Consider the following 20,764-nt stretch of genomic DNA (forward strand, 5'->3'; position numbering starts at 1 on the left):
GGTACGTGTAAATGAGACGAGGCGGTGGTGGTGGCCAGTCGTCAGGCGGGCAGATGGGATGGAACCGGACTTACTGGTTCAGCTGGCCGTGGCCGTTCCCGTGCAGGGTCGCTGCAGACGCGTCGGGCTGCTAAATTGATGCCGCGGAACGGAATCAATATCCTAATCGGGGGCTGACACCGGCCACGTGGTTTTACATACATTGGCGCTCGTCCTATTGCGGAAATTTGGGTCCGGAAACAGTTGTGTTCGAGAGGTTGAGCGGCGGGACAGACGCTAGCGGCCAGGAGGACGCGAGGTTGACACGCACCCTGTCGCAGTCTTGCTTTTCTGGGGTGGCTTGGGTTTTGAGGCGGTCTTCTTCGTGGCTGTATTCCTTGATTTCTTGGGAGCTGGCTCAGGCTTATCGACAGGGGCGGAGGTGGGTGCCGGTGAGTACCGTCATGGGCAGGAGGACACCACTGGAATCCACATACATCCGAGACGCTCTCCGACCCAGCTTTCCTACGAAGCACACGGACCCTGGGGTCAACAAAGACAGCCATATGACGAACCAGCGGGGCTCACGCATCGGCAGTAAGGGGAGCCGCGTTACTAGTACCCTTCTTTGCTGCACGACAGTTTGTGTCAACCACCCAGCCCTGCGTGCGTCACAATATACGAGCGTACCGGCCGTCCGTGCGGATGTACGCGTCCCTCTGGATTTCGGCCCTTCGGTGGTGGCATCCGCGGCATCTGCGTGTTTCCGCTGGGCAAGTAGCATTGCGTAAGTAAGCGGGCAACAAGGCACGGCGACGCCCTAGTGACTTACTTTTGGCGGCATCTCCGAGTATTTTGTTGGGTGCGATCTAGGGGGTCCTTTGGAGGGGAGTTTGAGAGAGTTCGTACGCGTGCGGTAATGAGGAACGCGAAATCCAAGGGGAAGTTCCGTCCATTGACGCGTTATAATTTCCTTGTCACGCGTCACGCGGATTTTGGAAGCGGAATAGGGGCTGAAGGCACCGATCACGTCTCTGCTTTCTAATCTGACATCCTCTCTTCCCCGAAACCACGACCCCGCAATGAACGGAGAAGTATTCAACTCCAACCCTACCGTCTTTTCACCGTCCAGCCGGAACACCCGGAAATCAAGATTCGAGACAGGCGAGTCCTTATGGGTGAATGACTGCGATAGCGACGACTCGTGGGATGACTCGGTCGAGCCCATTGACCAGGATGAGATTTTTGGTGAGGATTCCATGGTTTGCGATAAATTCAGAGTCGAGACTCATACATGCGGTAGAGCTCATACGCTCCATATCTGATCCCGAGCATCCAAACAGCCTCGAGGAGCTCCGCGTGGTGTCCGCAAAGCAGATCGGCATAGGCAACAACCACATCATGGTCGAGTTCACGCCGACCGTCCCGCATTGCGGGTTGTCCACGCTAATTGGTACGTGCACCTTTCACCTACCTCGCAGCTCTGATGAATGAACGTTTACTAAACATGATTGTGCGTTGGCTAGGCCTGTCTATACGCGTGCGGCTTCTTCGTAGCCTGCCGCAGCGTTTCAAGGTGGACATACGTGTCAAGCCCGGATCGCACCAGAGCGAGCATGCAGGTACGCAGTGCCCTTGACCCTTGCTCAACTCCTCCAGCTTATCAGTCATGTCCACCCGGTCCATCCGTAGTTAACAAGCAGCTCAACGACAAGGAACGTGTCGCTGCAGCTCTCGAAAACCCGGCGCTCGTGGATACGCTTGAAAAATGCCTTGCAACTGCAGGCACCCGCAGGATCTAGTTCTTGGCCATATCTCAATCGTGTGCATGTATTGCTAGCTTTGTATCTTTATCGTCATTCCTATTATGTCCGCAGTTGCCATAGTATGTATTCCGGGTGATCTATGCCATTCATGATTACTTGCGTGGTATAAGGTGATATGCTGTATGAGAGGGTCATGTAAATGCTACAGTGTGATGAGGATGCTACAGTGCGTGAGCGTATGCGCTAATCAGATAATGTGCGTGGACAAAAGAAAGTAAGAAGATGCTAATGGTGGTAAAAACACTATCCACCATACGGTTCTAAAACGAAGGTGCCAAACCCAAAGTCAAGAAAGGGCATGCATACAGCATAGAACGAAGGTCGCTGTGCATGACTCGATCGAGAGCTCAAACATAGAAAAAGAAGAAACGAAAACACTGCGCATCCTCATCCATCAAGCAGGAAATCCCAGTTGATGCCCGACCCCGACGCTTTCTTGCTCCCGAATATCCGCTTCAATGTCTCCCGTGTTGTCACCTCAGGCGCGCCCGTGTGTACGTCCCACATGCGGAACGTGACGGTCCCGCTCGTCTCGACGACGACCTCGTCGCCGTGCCAGCCATCGAGGTCTGTGTCTTTCATTTGTACGTTTGGCATGATGCGATTGGCAAAGCCCGCAGAAAAGACGGCCTTGCTGGTGCAACGGATGAGTCCACGGAAGTCAGAGGGGAGCCAGATGCAGATATTGGATCGGGACCCGCGGATGTCGAGGAGGAACTTTGATCGTTGTGTTATGCCTCGACACTGATCGGATGTCAGGAGACGGGATGGGTGAATACGACAGGAGTACTCACAACTTTGACCTTGATAGGCGCATCAGTAGCACTGACGAACATGCTGAGCCGCTCGCCAACCGGTTGGTTACGTGCGCGGAAGTGAGGAAGGGCGAGCGACAGGTCGACCGCTTCTTGATGGGACTTGCATATGAAATCCCATCCTGATGATGGTTGGTAGTGAACCTTGCGATTTCCAACTGGGCCAGTAAGGAGATGTTGCTTGTCGGAGCTAATTGAAGCGCTCTGGAAGGGTCGCGGTTAATCCCAATAAATCATTCCAGCTTTGGAAGGCTGTTCACCTCGGACGACATGCAGGCCATGATGATGTGCGTATGCGTTACAGCTTGAATGCTGGCTTATAAGATATGAAGAGAGAGAGAACGAAGAAGAGGCGAGCCAGCTAGGCCAGATTGACGCAGCGCCACTTGATGCAAGGATAAAACGGGGGGAGTATACGAGCAGGCCCATCTGCAACGAGAGGGGGATTATAAGTAAGCTTCGAGTGCATGGTCACAGAGAAAGAAGCACGGTGATGCCTTGTCCGAGAATAGCAACCCTTGTATTCAAAAACAAAAGGCCGCAACAGGCGCCGGTCCGCATCTCAACCGCATCCGAGATTCCGGTCCCCTCTCACCACACACTCCCACCTGCAACCCTAAATCGGGTTATCAAAAACGCCCTCGCTTTTTGGGTACCACAAATGCTTGTCCCGACTCTCTGAGTTGCCAGCCAACACTCTGGAAACGGACGGGTCACAAGTCATGCCATGTGGGACACCGGCGCTGTCTCACCGAGAGTCCGTTTCTGAACTGAACAACAACAATTGACCACAGCAACCTCGCAGCTCGAATCAGCCAGCTTGCTGAGGTTGTTTTGTTTTATCCGCGCGATCCAAATCGCCGGCTAACACCTATCTATGTCTACCCTACGTACAAAAATGACAATCGTGAGGCTTATTAATTTAGTCACTCGTCAAACGTTGTTCCTTACTGACAGTAATATCACGTCCTGAACAAGGAACAACCTTGCTCGCCACAATGTTCGTTCCTACATACATTCTTCGGGAAAACCTCTTGGCAAACGGCCACCCCAAGGCCAACAAAGGAAAGTACAAGCACGAATTTTACACCTATACATGGTCCGTTCTACCTTGTCTCCGTCACGGAGGCGAATTGTCGCCCCCATAAGTTCGTTCTACCAACGATCGCCGCGGTCCCAATCGCGGTCCCCACGAGCACCCGAAAATGATCCATAGGAAAGCGCCTTTCATCGCCATCATTTTGAGCATGTAACGCTATGTAACGCGTAACGCACCATGATACCGTTCAAGAGCCGTCCGAGGATGTAAGGAAAGCCCATCTGGATTCTGGATTCTTTGGTGTGTCACTGTGTGTCCAAACCCCGAGGGCGGCGATCGCACGTGGAAAGCTCGTGCACGACGTCCCTTTCCTTTTCCATGTGGAATTTTACCGAAATGTTGAGCCGATCGTCGATTGCCACGCGACCGGATGTTCGGAAGCGGGAACATGAATGCGCGACGGCGTTTCAAAACGTGGCTGCAAGATGGACGTGTTAGCCTCCCGCAGGCAGCCGTTTATAGAAAAGAAGGATGAAAGTCGTTCCTTCACAAAACAAAATCGGGTGTGCGTGCTATAGAAAGTCCAGCGCTCAGGGCATGTCAACTCCGACTTGGCCCATGTAGGTGCTAGCTGCAGTGTAGAGCAACTAGTGAATATGGGTCTTTCTACTGGATCTAGGACGCAGAGATTGAAGAGTATGTGCTATTTAGTATCTCCGTTTTAGACCGACCATGACGGAGAGTACGGACACTAGATTATCTCTTCTTCGCTCATGATCTAGTTTTATCCGGGGACTTGAGACCATAGGCGCAAACTTTGTGACTGGTGGCAATAGTTCGCATGTCAGACGCATCCATGAGAGTCAGAAAATTGCTAATAATATGACACAAACTGCCAAATCGACCGAACAGTAGATCTGCCAAGTGTTCATCCTTCAAGAGTTTGGGCTGCTTTGCCTTGAGACCGTAAAACGCCACCCGTTTGACACGCAGTGGGGTGCCCATGAACTTACCTTCAGCACGGATGTTCGTCATCTGCACTTGGCGGACCAACTTCATAAGGAAGAGGCTGAGAAAACTGACATAATCTTGAAACCTTCGGAGGGTGGTTCTTGAGTATACCACATAGAAGCGAATGTGGGATTTTTAACTCTATCTAGCGATTGCTTGCCACCTGACTGAGAGAAAGAGTTATGGCGTCACAAACCTTATAAACGGTCGGCTGTTCTTTCCATAATGATTATGGAAGGCAACCTTCCAAGTCGAGAAGTCTGAGCTCCGAGAAGGGGGATCATACCATGATGCTCGACAGCCTGAGGTAATGCAACAATGACGATCGCTAAGCAGTCACATATGTGCGGCTATAGCTTTCACGCAGAACACATCGACGTAATGGATTTTTTGTGAATTGATGAACCAATGTATTGTGAATTTTGGAGCGGAACAGAGGTATCAACCAACGTCACCCCCCGATGGTAGAATTTCCACCGAATATCAGTATCGTGTGCCAAGTACGCACCATCACAGTTGTTACTAGAACGCCGACGCACTGAGGTCCTCGGGAGTCGGCACACAGGCGGGCCAGTGGCGGCAAGCTCAAGGTATAATACATCAGCAGCTGAATTACCCAGCACCAGGATTGCGATCTGTAATTCGTCGATGTTGGGGTGGAGCGGCGGGCATCAAGGAAGCGCAGTCACTCGAGGTGGTGAGACGTCGGAAAAATGTGCTCAGGTAACAAATCCACTGTTGGAGTGGTGAACAATCAGTTACTCAGCATAAAAGCAATCTGCTTCCCAACTTTTGGATGTCTGCGAACTTCGAAGGGACAGTGGTACCCATCGCATAATTATATCGCAGCTCGCAGAATCACCGGAATAATAACTAATGGTGTCGCAGGAGTTACAGAGAGCGTTGGGAGAACGGGGAATCTTCAGCACACGGGCAGAGGCGATTTGATGAGCTATAAAGATGAACATCGAGCCGAGTCCGAGCAAGAGGATATAGACAGGGTAGTGCTCATGTAATGCTTGAACCTCCGTGAATGATATGCTGAATGGTTCAACCACGCAAACGAGGAGGTAAGATTGGAGGACAACTGCGAGATAAGTCCGCCGAGCATGCGTATATACGTCTTCAGGAAGGACAGCGTCGATTTGAAGCTAATCGCCGGTGGCAGTACATTCCCTCGCTGTGACAGTTGGAGTGTTGGGTGCGAAGAAGTCCCTTCATGGTTTGATGGAAGCCCGAAAGTTCAGTGCCGGCGGCGAGATATCTTGAGGAGCTCTGTAATCCCCTAGGTTCAATTTCTCCGTTCATACTAAGCCTACGTGGAGAAATATCCAAGAATGCACTAGCGCTAGAATGACGACAGTTTGAGGTTGTATCGTTCTGCAACGGATGATCTTTGATCAACTTATCAGCCAAGAGAAAACACTCAAGAGAGGGATCTAAATGGGATAAAAGTCGTCCAAAGACCACAAAGTCATAAGGATCATGCTTACAATAGCCAATAATATCCCGTTCTAGGAAGCCTAGCATTCGTTTCAATGGAGAGTGTCGTTCCCTGATGTATTGGACGATCATCATCGCGAGTTCCATCCACTGCCAGTCATTTGTGGCAACGGCCGTGTGAACCTAGTACATGGACGCGTTATTCCCACGCTTCTGATACGTCCAGCAGCTGGACCGAGCACAAAGCGAGAGTATTACAACGTTGGCAAGACAAAGCAGCACCTTGTCCGGGCTTCCTCCAATATCAGCCAACTTGCACGAACGTGTGAGCTATCGTGCTCTCTCCCACTGAAGAAGCTTGCTGTCTTGGGAAAACACCGTTGCCTTGTGAGACACATATCTAAGACACTCTTTGCTTCCGTTCCACTTCTTGCTCGTCGACCTCCTGGCTCTCGTACGCAACGTTCACTTAGCCACCAAACTCAGTAGCTCGACGCTTTAGGCATGGTCAAGGAAGTCTTCAAGATATTCAATCACACCTCCGGCGGCGTACGCATGCGAGACACCCGCAAGAACGGCTCGGAAATATCCCTGCTGAACTCGTCAAACATCACGTTCTGTGCACCTTTCAAGCATGCCTCGTTTCAATCCGACCGGCCGTATACCATACACCGTCAACGGGTTTGTCCTCTTGGTACTGCACTCTGACAACTAGAGGTATTGAATGGTGTTTACAGGTCTCCCGAAAGCTGACAAAGATCCTCCTTCTACCTCAGCGGGATCCCTCGACGTTCCTTTCCGAGATACCCGACACCGTCCCTCTTTCGGCTCTCATGTTACCTGGTAGGGGTGTCTGGCCATTCTTCTCAGCGTCTAGCAAGCTAATGTAGACTTAGGCACCCATGAGACGTACGTGCAGACGCTCAATATCTCACAGCCCCATGCTTACCGCGTTAAAGGATGGCATTCTACGGTTGGCCCATCTCCCAGTGCCAGAACTCATACGAAACCCTGGAGAGCCAATTCAATTCGGGCATCAGGGTCATAGACGTCCGTCTGTCCATCAAAAACAACGAACTCATGTTCTACCACGGCATCCAGTCAGAACACGGCCGATTCTCCGTGATGTTGAACACCATCCACGCGTTCCTGACGAATCCTTCCACGTGTCGCGAGACCCTCGTTGTGAGCATCAAGGAGGAGGACAATAACCCCACCCTTTTCTCGCAGCTCGTTCTTCAGGAGATCACGAATTCCACTGGAGGGCTCGATATGTGGCACTTGGACGAGCGGATTCCTACCCTGGGCGAGGTCAGAGGGAAAGCTGTTATGTTTAGCCGCTTCGGCAACGGAACCGGGTGGGCCAATGGGCTCATGGGCATCCACCCTACCACCTGGCCTGATAGCGACAAGAGCGGCTTCAGCTGGAACTGTGGCGATACCCTCGTCCGGACTGCGGATTGGTTCGTGTCACCTTGACTTCGCACTTTGTGCTCGGTCACTTTTGCCGTAACGCATGCTCATCTGACCCTCGCGGCGCACGCAGGTACAACATCATCTCACTGTATTCGATACCCGAAAAGGTGAAGGGCTGCACGGATCTGCTCTACCCGCCCCTCGACACGCCGTCTCCTGCGCTTAACATCGTGTTCTTCTCGGCTTCCTCCTTCCCGCTCGCCCTGCCGCCCTCGGTCGCCCGCGGCCTCGGATGGCCGCGCTGGCACCTAGGGTTTGAGGGCGTGAACCACCGGGTCAGTGACTGGCTTCTCGGCCTCCTGGGAGGTGAAGACGAAGACGAAGACCAGGGCGAGGGCGAGGATTCTCTTGCAGACGCGGATCTGGATAATGAGAAGACCGAGAAATTTACCGAGAGCCAGCCACGCATCAGGGGGTGGGCGATGCTTGACTTTTTTAATGAGCCCGTGAACCCTGGGCTCATTCAGATGTTCATCGAGTGCAATTTCCGTGGCAGGACGAGCGGGGAGGAAGGTTGGCCGTGAAGCCATTGTGGAGGTAATCATTATTTCTCCTTTTGCTTTAGACCGCCATGTGTTAACAGACCTCGGCCGTCTTGAAGCGCTGTGCCGTATAATATTTACGACATCTAACTGATGGTAAAGGAGGCTATGGGCTGGACAACACACTGCTTCACAGACGCTCATGGATACAATACCTGTCGTCGGTATCATTAAACATACCCTATAGGCTTTGACCAGATAGCAATAGTCTTCGAGTAGATACCCTATGTATGATATCTGTACACGTCGAGCAACCTAGACATTCATCGGAGATCAATAATAATGCACAGGCGTTTGAATTGATTTGTACCGCAGTGTAGAGGAACATGGACGACGCGGAGTAATGTTATCAATAGGAACAGCGGGCGCCGTCTCACTGGCTCGCGGCCACAACTAACGACCGAGCGCTTGATTTCTTCCCCTTTTCAATGTCACTGTTCCCCATCTCAACGTTTTCAACGTTCCCCCTCAGCTTTGCACACCTCACGTCCTAATCACTGCCCTTACTGCCCCACGCTGCCGCAAGTAAAGCGCGTTGCAGCAATTGAACTTGATCGTCGAGGCACACGACACAAGGCCGCCAAGTATCTCATAGCATCTCATTCGAGCTTGTCGGTATATAAGCCAAGCGAAACAAGGAAACATGAAGAAAGGACCATCTTCATCGAAGTCTCCTAGTGGGCCGCTTGACGCGTTCCTCAAATCCATACCCCCCGACGAGCTCAAACTCATGGTCCCGCCATCCGACTCACGCGCCGTAGCAGTCTACTGCGCAGCCTCGCTCGGGAAGCGCAAGGCGTTCCAGAATGCTGCCCTCTGTACGTCTTACTTCCACCCAACGCCTTTGCTCGTACGGTAGCGCTGAATGCGAAACAACGACAGCTGTGGGCCATGCACTCGCAGAGGCCAACCGGCCTCTCGTCTACGGCGGTGGGAACGCCGGAATTATGGGCGTAGTCTCGGGCGCGGCGCTCGAGCACGAGAATGCGAGAGTGATAGGCATCATCCCGAATGCTATCCTCGCTGGAGGCGGCGAGAAGGACAAGGGCGGCAATCCCATCCCCACCACGAAGCACGTCGCAGACGCGCTCAGCGAGAAGCCACGAGTGGTACGTGACTCTCCCCTTGCTCGGGTCTGCATTTGGCTTGTTATGAAATTAACGTTGTGATGCAGGCAGAAACGGCAAGTCCATTGTTATTGGGAGCGGCTATGAACACGAAGCACTCATGCATCATCTTCATTTCCCTTGATAGATTGTTGTAAGCTCGATGCACGAACGCAAGGTGGAGATGGCGACACGTGCGGGGGGCTTCATTGGACTCCCCGGAGGATTCGGAACGTTTGACGAGGTGCGTGTTGCATCATGCTTTTAGCGGCAATCTCGTCCGCTCAAAGCTATGTCTAACTTTATCATTGCTGCGCAGGTTCTTGAGGTGATCACATGGAACCAACTAAATATTCACAACAAGCGTTAGTCTCCTTCACCCCTTCACTCTATCAACTCTTTCAACTTCACGATTACAGCCGTCGTCCTCCTAAACGTCTGCGGCTATTGGAGTCCCCTCCGTGCCCTCGTCCGCACAGGTATCGAAGAAGGCTTCATCCGCCCCGAGAACGAGAAACTCGTCATTTTCGTCGACGGACCGGAGGACTACGACGAGCACGAGACATTCGAGTGGGGCAAGGCAGCCATCGCTGCGCTTGAATCGTGGGACACGGCCAACACCAAAGGCACCCTCCCTTTCCATTGGCTCAAAGACGTCGACACGAGCGCCGCAACTACTAATGAAAAGCCCAACAAGGGCTCCGGCTCGGCACGTTGGCTGCGCAAGGTTTGGCACGCGCGTATGCGCGGACGACCACTTGTGGTTGCATAGATTTCAGGCTACAGTCCCGATAGGACGGCACCAGAGGCCATCATCCCGCTGCACCACTTTGCTCACAGGATGCATATTTTTTGGACTGTGAACATATGCACATGCACATACTCCCCATGTTCATACATGTACGCACTCATACGGACCGATCACATTGTAGAGTAGACCTCATCCGATTGCGAGAACCCGGAGTTCCGCACGGAGATATGCTTGTAGAATTCCACATCATCACAGTACAACAGCAATAACGCCCATGTTACAGATATGTCAAAATTAATAACTTCAATGCTCAACGTGTCGTAGATGAGTGCTAGGCAGCTGCGTCCGCCTTCTTCCCAAACTTTGGCTCGATCTTGCGGACGGCCATGTATGCGTCCACGTCGGCCTCCGTGAGTTTCGCTCTCCGCTGCAGCGTACGGTCAGCATGTAACCCATCATGTGAATCAGGGTAACGTCGGACGTACCTCTTGGAAGCCCTTTACGAAGTCCTGCAAGAGCTTGATACATTGACCCTTGAGCTGGCCTGTAAGTAGGCGACCTGCTCTGTACTCCTGTAACCGCAATAAAAATGAGCGGGTGCTCCAGGACAAGGATAAGATGAACAAACCTCTCCTATCCGTGCGAGCTCCTCGTCATCATCGAGGAAGAAGCCCAAGTACTGATAGGCAACGTCCACCTCCGTGTTCCCACCATACTTACGGTGCTCCTCCTCCGTCTCTCTCCCGCCCGAGAACCCATGCTTGTTGATCTTGTTCTTGATCTGGTTGGGCGTGTCCGTCATGTAGATACTCGAGTTCGGGTCCGACGCGCTCATCTTCGTCTGCGGGCCCTGCAGGGCGGGGAAGAAGCGCGAGTGGATGAGCGCAGGCTTGGGGTACTTGAGCTTCTGCGCGACGTCGCGCGTCAGCCGGAAGTACGGGTCCTGGTCGATCGCGCAGGGGATCAGGCAGGGGATGTTGGACACCTCGCCGAAGATGTGCGGGAAGGAGTTCGAGAAGGACGGCGCGGCCTGCACCGAGGCAAAGTGGATTTTGCCGATGTTGTCACTACGTAGGCCAGGATTGTGGTCACCATCTGCCCGTCTCGTCCAGCACGATGCTGCAGGAAAAAGACACGCACGATTCGTTGAAGCCGAAGGTGGCCTTGGCCTGGTTGAATGAGATCTGGCGGGAGATCTTGACAACGTTCTTGTAGAACGCGCCGCCGACATACGAGAAATCGCTGAAGATAAACGTCTTATTTACGTCGAACCCAACCGCAATGATGTCCTTGGTGTTCGCGCGAGCAAATTCGTATGTCTGCTCGGCCTTCAGCTCATGCTTGAACAGGAACTTCTCGTCATCTGGAAACAACAGGTCAAGTTATCGGCATCAATGCGTGTAGGAAAGGTATATACCAGTCAACTGGATGACAAGAGGAACATCGAACACGTCCTGCAACCACCTTGAGACGATGAGCGGTCCGCACGACCGACCGACCGAGAAAACGACTCACTTAGTGAACACAAACGGAACCATATGTCCCAAGTGCATACTATCACTGCTCGGTCCACGCCCCGTGTACAAAAAGAACGGCTTGCCCTGCTCATGCCGATCGAGAATCTTGTCGAACTCCCTGTACCACCACACCACCACCACGCCCAAAAAGAACCCTCACTCAGCCCTCCTTCGCTCCCTTCGCCAGCCCTGGCACGAGCCAAAACAGCACAACAAACGAAAAGAAACTCACCGATGCGAGAAGAACATCCCCCTCCGTAGGAACGGATGCGGCCGGTGCCCTGTGAGCTTCTCGAATCGCTCCAGGAGCGCAGCGTCGATGCGCCGCGTGCCGAACTGGTCGAGCAGCTTCTCGTAGTCGATCGCGGCCTGCTGGCCGTCCGCGCCGACGGAGCCCTGCACGTCCCAGGGCGTGACGACCTGGGCCTGTGCGCTGGCCGCGACGGGCTTGATCGCGGGTGCGGACTCCGAACCGGGGTCGGTGCTGTTGCATTCGGGGGCGAAGTGCAGGTCAGAGGGCGGGCAGCAGGGACGTGGCGCGGACGGTGGTCTGCTCACAGGGTGGTGTTGCCCAGGGCTTCAGCTGCTGACTCCGCGCTCATGGTTGGGCTGGCGATCGTAAGCTGTACGATAATGTCACACTAAGTGCACGATGCACAAGGTAATTATGGCTTACAGAGAGGAAGAGAGGCTTGAAAGAAACGCGCTGGCAGGCCCAGTCATCTCGATCAAGTCAGGAAAAGATAATCTTGACTCATTCACGTGGCTGTTACTTGGGCAATCTCAGCTAACTCAGACACCTTTCATGCACATTGCGATCGCTAGTCATCTCAAGCTCACACAGAACGTTTTGCACTGTTTTACAATTGCCCGACTGATGTATCATAAAGTTAAATGTAGATATTTGTCAATGCAGGAGGGGGGAATTATGGTGATTGCAAGGTTTAGAGTTCGAGAAGAAAAGAGAAGAGTGAGAAAGGAAGAACCCAAGTAACCGTGAAAAGAAAGGTACGATGAGGGGTGACTGAGGATGTCCGTGCACTACGTTCGCCCTCGCCCTGATCGGCCTCGCATGTATGATTTTTGTACGCCCGCACGACCACGTCTTGCCCAATACCAGTGCAGTAGAGGCAGAGGCGGCGGATGTCGGTGGGTGCGGGCGTTAGGGAAGAAAACAAAAAACCAATGGTGGACAAGATCATCACGGTTTTCTGAACTCGCACAACACCGTATAGATGGTGTTGAATGCAGTGTAAATCTCCTCTCGGACCTGAGTCACGGAGTTATGAGGACATGTATCAGCACAATGGAAAACAGGTCTTTACCTTTGCACCAGTCAAGACGATCTTCCCAGAGACAAAGATCAAGAGGACGACCTTCGGTTTGAGCATGCGATAGATCAACCCAGGGAACAACTGAAATGCATAATAAGCTTCGAGAAGGATAGCGCAAACACAAAGCGACTAACCTCAGGCTCATAGCTGCTGAACTGTCCGTGACTGTAGGCGAGACCTTCCAGACGGATCGGGAACTTGACATCGCAAGAGCCGACGATGTTCTGAATCTTAAACTCCGAGAACTTGGCGTCGAAGCCGAGCTTCTGCACAATGCGGGCGTACTTGCGCGACGCAAGACGCGAGTCGTCTTCGCTCTTCGCGCCCGTCACGACCATCTTGCCCGAGGCGAAGATAAGTGCGGTCGTCTTGGGGTCGCGAATGCGCATGATAACCGCCGCGAAACGCTAGAGTACGGGCAAAGGCGTAGAAGCTCGGCCTGTACTCGACGAGGGGCACAGACTAGATACCCACCTTGGGATTATACTCTGCGTTGCGCGCGTGCAACGCGATCGTCTTGAGGTCCAAACGACAGTCCAAGTTGACGGTCGCGACGATGTTTTGAAGTGTCGGCACGATACCGTCGACAGCAGTGATGTGTTGCTGCTCGAGCGTGAGCGGGGCAGGAGTCGACGGGACTGTTGACGAGGGTGGCGTCGAGGGACCGGCAGCCGCGTTGGCGTGCACGCCATTGGTGACGGGAGTAATAGATGTCGACTGAGGAGGGGTATGGGACTGAGAGAGAGGCGAAGGACCAGGAAGGGTGGACGGTCCCGGCAAGCTATACGAGTTCGCGCCTGGCAGAGCGAGACCATGCGAGGGTTGGCTCGCGGGCTGTGCAGGCTGCTGGAACTGTTGCTGGGTGAACGTCGGCTGGGATGCCGACGGGCGACCGAAGGTGACTTGGCGTGTGGGGAGCGCGAACGACATCTTGGACAGTGACGAGGAGGACGTGGAGGCCGACAAAAAAATCCGATAGTCTAATTATCCGTGGGAAGATCTGAGAGGGGGAAAAAGCGAGGGCTCGTATCCTTCGAGCCCGTTCTGCTATATAGCCATGGATTGAAACTCCGCCATCGATTACGTCCCAAACCTTAATGATGTGACTCCTTCTTTCTGCCACCACCATCCCTATGGTCCGACCGTCAAGCCTTGTCCTCTCCTCCTTCCATGCTGCCCCTCACCTCTCTGCTAGTCCCTAGCCAACCATCTCGGTGCTCTCAGACGCCTCTCCGCCCTGGCCAGTCATCTGCAAGCTAGAAAGAGAGGGAGTAAACGCAGGGGAAGGGATCAGCGTCGTGGCTAAGAACGTTCCAGAATGATGGTATGCTTTCCCACGCCCTGCCGGCTCTTCCGAAACCTGCCGCCTCCCGATCCGGCCAAAACTGATTCAGCCACTCTCCGTTGTTCATCTGTCCTTTGTCATTGGCGCTGCTGTGCATAGCAATGGGCTCCTTCGCGGACACTATCAGCCCTTTAAGTATGCCTACTTGACGCTGCGCTCCTCATCGTGTTTGTTTGCTCGTGCGTGATGCTCCAGAGATGGCATCAAAGTACGAAGCGACCCTTCCCACCTGTCACATACCTTTCACAGGGTCGGCTTGGCGACGGCCCTGTTTAACAAACGCCCAGCCATTATCACAACTGGAGCATCAGCTTGATACTTTCCATGCACTTGTAGACAAGGCACAAAGGGCAATGCAAAAGTAGATTCATGATAGAATAGAATGTACACTACAGTCCAACAATGCTCAAACAAGACAACCTATGCATTCCGTGCTTTCTTTTGTTTCCGGGCGTCAAAAAACGTAAATCATTCTCCCGCTACATCCCACCTAAACCGAATAGCGTGCACACAAGCGAACTATATGGGTCTCGGCATTCTCCGGCCTCGGGATAGGGTGAGACGGGGCGAGAACGCGCATCCCTAACGGGATCTTTAGTTGCTGCCGACGAGGGGCGCGCGTTCGGGATCCTCGAGCGCGATAGCGCCGCTGCGGAAGCGCTGGGTGAGACCGTACGCGCCCTTGACAACCCAGAAGAGGGAGAGGATGGCGAAGGCGAGCGCGGACCAGTGGATGAAGCCGGAGTGGTGCACGTCCTGATGCGCGAAGATGGCCCAGAGAGACCAGGTGATGGCGATCGAGGCGGGAAGGTCACCCTCGGGCGTCGAGAACGCGTAGGTCGCGGCCGTGCCCTCGAGGAAGAACCTATAGATGATTGGTCGGGTTAGAAACGTGTTTGTTTCAGCTGGGAACGGAAGGATGCTCACAGGCCGAGGAAGACGAAGACCTTGGTCCAGACGCCGGCGGGGCGGTCGTGGACGTTGTTGCCGAACGCCTCGAACGCGGCGAGGACGACGAGGACTGTAGTCCAGCCGTGCCAGAGCGAGAAGGGCAGGTGGACGAAGACCTCATCGCCGGCGCTGGAGGGAGCGTGATGCTTCTTCACAACGTAGTAGATGTGCTACAAAGAGAAAGGTTAGACTCAGGGGCATAACTAATAGGGGCAGTGAGACATACAGTGACAGAAGAGCTGACGAAGAGAGCAAAGATGAAGGCTAGAAACGGGCCCTATGAGTTTTCTTCCGTGCATATTTGAGCGCTAGGCCAGCTTACCGGCGATGTAGTGGTGCGTGGCCCACAGGTTCACAAAGATGGAGTTCAGGACGGCGAGGAGGGGGAAGCGCCAGCTAATGCCGTCGACGATGACACGCTTGCCATTGGGAGTGAACTGGTAGATTACCGTGCCGAGAAGCAAGAGGTGGATGAGAGTCCTGAAAAGAGCAGATCACAGTGAGCAAAGCCATTGCAGAAAAGTGCAGTAGGGCATAGGGGGCATACCAGATGACGAAGGCCCATGGGGCGGGGGTGATGTACGTCTCCTTGCCGGTGTAGTAGATGTCCCTGGGGGCGGCAATCGTCCACACGTTCGAGCCCAGGAAGAGGAAGAAAGAGAGGATGTTCACAACCTATACACATACCCAATGGGCGGGTGTTAGTCTCATCGACACACACGCATAGCGTAGTGCATACTACGAACCTTGAGGACGATACCGTCCGTCCAGTTATTCGACATGGCTGTAGCTTACTGCTGCGGAGGCGACGTATGTGCGTGCAGAAGGTTGAGGAGGGAGGATGGGAGGAGGACGCGGGTCACCTGGGTGCGTAATGTGGTGTGGTTCTGCCTCTTTATGTACGGGAGGTGACGCGCGCAGTTCGCCTCCCCCTGATGGCAACCAACGGGCACATGACGCCATCTCGCATATGCACCGCACAGGTGCCCGGTGCCCCTCTCCTTCCGGATCTTCTTCCCCAATGTCATTGGCTTTCAAACGGCAGAACTTTGTTTTCTTGACTGACGGCTCGTCACTATTATAGCCTGCTCGCTACCGCTGTATCCGCTCGCTGTCCCAGAGAAAATACCTAAACACCCAAGAAATCAATGGGAACAGCACACATTCCCTTGAGGCTGCCGAATTTATTCGGGTTCGCGGAATGAATCGCTCTCGGCGTACGACTATGGCGTAGAGAATGACGCCTCTCTCTCACTTGACCGGGGCGTAACCGTATTTGGCCTTGGGTGGGACGCCAACCAATGCAGCCACCATACTTGGCACGCGCCGCGGCCCTTTCCAGTCTCCGCGCTACCCGGGAGATATCTTCCACCAGTTTTGAACACGTTCGGGTCGTGCCTACAGGTCAAAATGTAGGCAAAGGGGCTAGTTGTCTCATCGGCGCCGTGCAGACCTAAACCCCTACCAATGATTGCAACCTGAAGGTGCCTGACTGGGTTGTAAACTCGGGACAGAAACGAGTGCTGTCGCCGGACACTGCACGGGCTGCGCGACGGCCCGACCATTTACTGCGCAGGTCAAACTTGGCACAAGCACAAGTCCGCAAAAATAGTTAGCAACAGTCCATCTTTATACAAAGGGTATCTGATAGATGCGCTCAATGTTCACCCTAGATCTACGAACTGCGCCCCAGCATCCTGCGCAGACTCCGAGCCCATGCGCATGGCGGACATCTGCTCCTCGCGCCGCTCGTCTGGCCTGAACCTGGACCGGGGCTCGAAGCATCTTGCGAGCACGTTGCGAGGCCCATCTGCACCAGGTCGTTCCCAGCCTTGATGTAGTAGTAATCACCTATAATAAATATCAATGATCAGGAACGGTGCACGCCTCATATTTAGACGGCATGTAGCCAGGAACGCGGAGAATCACGCTCACCATATACGATCCCCGTGTCGTTGTTCGCCGATGGGTAGTGGTTATTCACCGTGCCGTTTGAGAGCAGGCTTTGCCAATCAGGGCGCCATGCTAATTGAGTGGCATTTGAGAGAATCTGGATTGGTATGGGCGAAACGTTGAAGAAGCAAGACGGCGGATGAAACACATGAAACACAGCGGCGCAGACGCTATGGTCAGATGGCAAATGAGAGTTGTCAGAAGCATCGGACTCACGTTCATGGCGGCGTTGCTCCAGTACGTTGCGCCAGTCGTGTTTGCAGGCGAGAGCGACAACTCCTGGCGTGCAAGTAAGAGCAAACCAGTAGCGACGATCGTCGCAGCAGATGTATCGGCCGGACGGGGTGGATCCAGAGGCGCATTGAAGTCCCTAGACCACACCATGGATGTCAGCTCAACGCAAACATGCATGCAGCCTTCGGCCCTTACCAAGGCACAATCCCGTCAGAAGGTAAGTTATTCACGAAATACGTGGCCATAGCACGGGAGGTCTCGAGGTACCGTGTGTCGTTTGTGTGGTAATACACTGTACAAAGAAGGATCTAGTGAGCTACCAGTATGCACGAGTGAGGACGAACATCGGCACGCACTATTCGCGAAGCCATACACGCCCCATGCCTGCCCGCGGCTCCATGTGCTGAACGAGCACGTTCGCATGAGCGTTCATCCCGAGGAAGAACCAAAAGACCAACGAGACTGCAAGAACTCTCACCTATTGTCCGCGTAGCCTTGTGCGGTGATTCGGTCAATAACCGCACCAGTAGTGGAGTTGTATTCCACGAGATGGAAAGAAGAACCTTTCGAGAACGAACGTTGTGCTGGTTGTTTGATGCAGAACGTGCTGAGACTTACCATCTGGTCGAACGTGGTTCTCCATCGTCTTGTTCGCATGCGAGATCGCGATGTCTCGTAGAGTTGTGTTCCCCGTTAGTGATTCCGACACAAATAGCACCTGGTAAACCACCAAGCGGTTACCATCGGTTTGAGCAGAGCAGTCTCAAGCATATCGTACCTCGAGATTCATCATGTTGTCAATGATAACCTGGAACAAGGTCGGATTGTTCGGCGTGTCCCAACTTCGGGTGCAGCCTACGACGGGATTGAAGCGCGCTGCAAGGGCAGTTGCGAACGCGTTGACAGCATCTTTCGCAGTCTGGTTCGACGGATTGCTGCGCATACGTTAGAGCGCATGCCCTCTCTCCATCCCAAACAACGCGAGCAAAACAACACGTACATCTGCATCTCCTGCGCAAACGGAAAACTCAGAAACCCCACATCGTGCCCCACAGTCGTGTTCGTCTCCAGCGGCACCTCGGCCGCCGCCCACTGCCTCCCCATGCCCACCCAGTCCGGCTGGCCCGTGAGGTTACATAGCGTCGCGCGTGTGTTGAGCTCGTACAGCGTCGCGGGGAAGAACCCCGTCGTCCACGTGTCGGGAACGAAGTATTGCCATTCGCCCTGGGTCCGGTCCGTGTACTGCGGGTACTGAGCTGGGTCGGGCTCCGCTTGGGCTGTCTTGAGGACTTTCTGCTGGACCAGGGATGAATACAGCTCGGAAGGTGCTTGGGCTGAAGCCAGGATCTTGGAGCCAGGGCCATATAGGCGGGTGTCTGAGCCAAGAGCGAGGGTAGGCGAGGGCTGCGTGAGGGTATTGAAGAGGAGGAAGAAGGCGCTGAAGAACATGATGAAGGGGAAGAGGAGGAGCTGGCACGGCGCATTTGGCGACTTCCTGCTGGGCATATGGCCCTCGAGGCGTTGTTACGCTTGTTGAGTGTGGGCCCTGTCAGCTGATTGGGAACATGCTGACGAGCCTGGCCTGCGAATACGAAGAAGTGGTGAGAACGGTCATCGCAACCGCCGCCGGCCCGCGAGCAGCCTTTCCTTCACGATCTTTGGGTGAATTATGATTCTAGCAGAGAAAATGACATGCTACGGCAGTGTGTCAGTAGCACAGTAAGAACGGAGTTGACGGGGTCCATCGAGTCGTCTGTCAAGATGTCCTTTCCCCATTTGAAGTGGCCTTATACTCGCGCGCCTATCCGAACTCACTCTACCAGGTACGACTCACGAACCAAAGTGTTGTTCATGGCAGCAGCATTATGCATTGCTGAGATCAGATGTCTTCTCATCCTTCACGCTTACATCATCTGCCAGTCCTAGCCTGCTATAGGTCGCTCCATCACACCCAACGCTCTGCAAGCATCTGATGCTCACTCGTCCTCCACGCACTCAAGAATTCCGCGTGTCATTTCATATTCATACAGAGGAGCCAGAATCAAGGAGTTTCATTGAAGGTAAAGTAAACTGTCTCGATCACAACGCTCAAGGATCGGGAAGGAGAGGAGCACGCTCAGCTTCATCAAGCGCGATAGAACGTTCGCGGATGCGTCTGAAGAGTCTGACTCCTCCTCTGACTATCCAGACGAGGGAGAGAATCGCGAAGCCGAATGCGGACCAGTAGATGAAGTCGTTGCGCCAGCCCTGGCGATCGAGGACTGCCCAAATGGACCAAAAGATGACGACCGCGCCAGGAAGGTCTCCGTCTTTCGTCGAAAACGCGTAGTAGATGGCCGTGAACTCGAGGAAGAGGCTACGTTGGTTGACGTCAGCTCGGGCCTTGGACTCTATGACCAAGGTCTGAAAGAATGCCATACGTACAGGGAGAGGAAGACGAGGACCTCCGTTGCTATGCCGGCGGTGTAGTAGGTGGGTATCCCGAACGCCTCAAATGCGGCCACGATGACGATGAAAGTCGACCACGCATGCCAGAGCGAGAAAGGGAGGTGGATATAGATCTCGTCGCCAAGGTTGGGAGCTGCATGGCGCTTCTTCACGATGTAGTATATGTGCTACGAGAAAGCGATATCAGAGGTTGCCCGTTCGTACATAGTCCGAAGCAAGCAGGATACTCACGGTTACCGAAGAGTAAACTAGCAGTGCAAAGACAAATGCTGAAGGTCGAGTATGTCAGATGTTACTAAGTCAAGAGTACGCAAAAGACTCACAAGACACCCATTGATGCGTAGCCCTCAAACCTACGAAAACGGTGTTCAGCACTGTGAGCAGTGGAAATCGCCAGCCGATACTATCAATGATGACACGTTTGCCGCTAGGAGTAAACTGATAGATGATGGTCCCTAGGAGCAGAAGGTGGATGACATGCCTGAAGTAATAGAGCGAGATGAAGAAGGTCTCTGGCCAGCGGTGACGACTGTGACGCACCAGATTAGAAAAGCCCAAGATGCAGGAGTGATATATGTGGTCCTGTCTCCATAGTATTTGTCCTTTAGACCAAACTTTGACCACGCGTTCCAACCCAGGAAGAAGGTAAAGGAGAGTATGTTTGCGATCTACGCGTGATGAAACCGCCTCATCAGTCTATTTCTTGGATGCAATGGTTGTCAGTACATGCCTTGAGCTCGATCCCATCGATCCAATTGGGGTCGGACATGCTTGAAAGTCGTGAGTCGTTTGATGGGTGTGGAATACAAGTAGAGTGTGGAGTACGGGCGCTTATGGTGGGAACGCCCAGAAAGGGGGCGCAAGCGCGGCGATCACGAGCGTATGGGCGTCTTTGACCTTATTTGTTTCCCGGTTGTGCGCAAAACCAACTATGGCAGCTTCAACCAAGTTTCAACGCATATTCTAGGCAGTATGAATCGGCTCCAGTTAAGCG

General features: G+C 53.6%; 8 protein-coding genes across 8 annotated transcripts; 3 read left to right on the forward strand and 5 right to left on the reverse strand.

Annotated features, from left to right (window-relative positions):
• The first annotated feature begins 678 nt into the window (after positions 1-678).
• Positions 679-3,006, forward strand: CONPUDRAFT_98537 (FAM96B protein). Its single transcript, XM_007766753.1, has 6 exons — positions 679-1,227; positions 1,283-1,432; positions 1,506-1,601; positions 1,672-2,549; positions 2,600-2,824; positions 2,881-3,006. The coding sequence occupies exons 1-4, from the start codon at positions 1,062-1,064 to the stop codon at positions 1,779-1,781; spliced, it is 522 nt and encodes a 173-aa protein (XP_007764943.1). The 5' UTR covers positions 679-1,061; the 3' UTR covers positions 1,782-2,549; positions 2,600-2,824; positions 2,881-3,006.
• A 4,067-nt stretch (positions 3,007-7,073) lies between these two features.
• On the forward strand, positions 7,074-8,113 carry CONPUDRAFT_48596 (PLC-like phosphodiesterase; the record flags this gene model as incomplete). Its single annotated transcript, XM_007765898.1, has 2 exons — positions 7,074-7,582; positions 7,660-8,113. 2 exons carry the CDS (start codon positions 7,074-7,076, stop codon positions 8,111-8,113), a joined length of 963 nt encoding a protein of 320 aa, XP_007764088.1.
• Positions 8,114-8,861: 748 nt separating this feature from the next.
• CONPUDRAFT_47431 (uncharacterized protein) lies at positions 8,862-10,009 on the forward strand (the record flags this gene model as incomplete). Its single annotated transcript, XM_007765822.1, has 5 exons — positions 8,862-8,949; positions 9,014-9,237; positions 9,386-9,481; positions 9,557-9,602; positions 9,657-10,009. 5 exons carry the CDS (start codon positions 8,862-8,864, stop codon positions 10,007-10,009), a joined length of 807 nt encoding a protein of 268 aa, XP_007764012.1.
• A 310-nt stretch (positions 10,010-10,319) lies between these two features.
• Positions 10,320-12,107, reverse strand: CONPUDRAFT_150275 (tryptophanyl-tRNA synthetase; the record flags this gene model as incomplete). Its single annotated transcript, XM_007766754.1, has 8 exons — positions 10,320-10,415; positions 10,474-10,560; positions 10,617-11,055; positions 11,129-11,351; positions 11,406-11,452; positions 11,504-11,623; positions 11,738-11,989; positions 12,064-12,107. 8 exons carry the CDS (start codon positions 12,105-12,107, stop codon positions 10,320-10,322), a joined length of 1,308 nt encoding a protein of 435 aa, XP_007764944.1.
• A 253-nt stretch (positions 12,108-12,360) lies between these two features.
• Positions 12,361-13,842, reverse strand: CONPUDRAFT_80051 (TBP-domain-containing protein). Its single transcript, XM_007766124.1, has 4 exons — positions 13,314-13,842; positions 12,974-13,246; positions 12,831-12,920; positions 12,361-12,775 (listed from the first exon to the last, which is right to left on the reverse strand). Exons 1-4 carry the CDS (start codon positions 13,767-13,769, stop codon positions 12,707-12,709), a joined length of 888 nt encoding a protein of 295 aa, XP_007764314.1. The 5' UTR covers positions 13,770-13,842; the 3' UTR covers positions 12,361-12,706.
• A 121-nt stretch (positions 13,843-13,963) lies between these two features.
• CONPUDRAFT_118360 (uncharacterized protein) lies at positions 13,964-15,991 on the reverse strand. Its single transcript, XM_007766755.1, has 6 exons — positions 15,882-15,991; positions 15,683-15,810; positions 15,458-15,615; positions 15,362-15,399; positions 15,112-15,305; positions 13,964-15,049 (listed from the first exon to the last, which is right to left on the reverse strand). Exons 1-6 carry the CDS (start codon positions 15,915-15,917, stop codon positions 14,779-14,781), a joined length of 825 nt encoding a protein of 274 aa, XP_007764945.1. The 5' UTR covers positions 15,918-15,991; the 3' UTR covers positions 13,964-14,778.
• An 819-nt stretch (positions 15,992-16,810) lies between these two features.
• Positions 16,811-18,771, reverse strand: CONPUDRAFT_48399 (glycoside hydrolase family 88 protein; the record flags this gene model as incomplete). The annotated part of the gene is made up of 9 exons (XM_007765888.1): positions 16,811-16,986; positions 17,071-17,185; positions 17,305-17,458; positions 17,518-17,630; positions 17,653-17,725; positions 17,801-17,885; positions 17,941-18,040; positions 18,101-18,257; positions 18,323-18,771. The coding sequence occupies 9 exons, from the start codon at positions 18,769-18,771 to the stop codon at positions 16,811-16,813; spliced, it is 1,422 nt and encodes a 473-aa protein (XP_007764078.1).
• A 639-nt stretch (positions 18,772-19,410) lies between these two features.
• CONPUDRAFT_118366 (uncharacterized protein) lies at positions 19,411-20,523 on the reverse strand (the record flags this gene model as incomplete). The annotated part of the gene is made up of 6 exons (XM_007766756.1): positions 19,411-19,678; positions 19,747-19,937; positions 20,002-20,039; positions 20,094-20,251; positions 20,311-20,438; positions 20,501-20,523. Coding segments are annotated over 6 exons (806 nt in total), but the record flags the coding sequence as incomplete, so codon positions are not given.
• Positions 20,524-20,764: the final 241 nt, after the last annotated feature.

This window comes from Coniophora puteana (genome assembly GCF_000271625.1).
Source record: "Coniophora puteana RWD-64-598 SS2 unplaced genomic scaffold CONPUscaffold_2, whole genome shotgun sequence".
NCBI classification, from domain to species: domain Eukaryota; kingdom Fungi; phylum Basidiomycota; class Agaricomycetes; order Boletales; family Coniophoraceae; genus Coniophora; species Coniophora puteana.

Bases quoted from the DNA above. Each gene is read 5' to 3' on its own strand.
- CONPUDRAFT_98537 (XM_007766753.1), top strand. From the start codon at position 1,062: ATGAACGGAGAAGTATTCAACTCCAACCCTACCGTCTTTTCACCGTCC. The intron at 1,433-1,505 runs GTACGTGCACCT...TGCGTTGGCTAG, and splicing joins CGGGTTGTCCACGCTAATTG to GCCTGTCTATACGCGTGCGG. The intron at 1,602-1,671 runs GTACGCAGTGCC...GTCCATCCGTAG, and splicing joins GCACCAGAGCGAGCATGCAG to TTAACAAGCAGCTCAACGAC.
- CONPUDRAFT_80051 (XM_007766124.1), bottom strand. From the start codon at position 13,769: ATGTCGTTCGCGCTCCCCACACGCCAAGTCACCTTCGGTCGCCCGTCG. The intron at 13,247-13,313 runs GTGGGTATCTAG...CCCGTACTCTAG, and splicing joins ACGCAGAGTATAATCCCAAG to CGTTTCGCGGCGGTTATCAT. The intron at 12,921-12,973 runs GTTAGTCGCTTT...TATGCATTTCAG, and splicing joins TCAGCAGCTATGAGCCTGAG to TTGTTCCCTGGGTTGATCTA.
- CONPUDRAFT_118360 (XM_007766755.1), bottom strand. From the start codon at position 15,917: ATGTCGAATAACTGGACGGACGGTATCGTCCTCAAG. The intron at 15,616-15,682 runs GTATGCCCCCTA...TGCTCTTTTCAG, and splicing joins CCATGGGCCTTCGTCATCTG to GACTCTCATCCACCTCTTGC. The intron at 15,306-15,361 runs GTATGTCTCACT...TTCTCTTTGTAG, and splicing joins TCGTCAGCTCTTCTGTCACT to CACATCTACTACGTTGTGAA.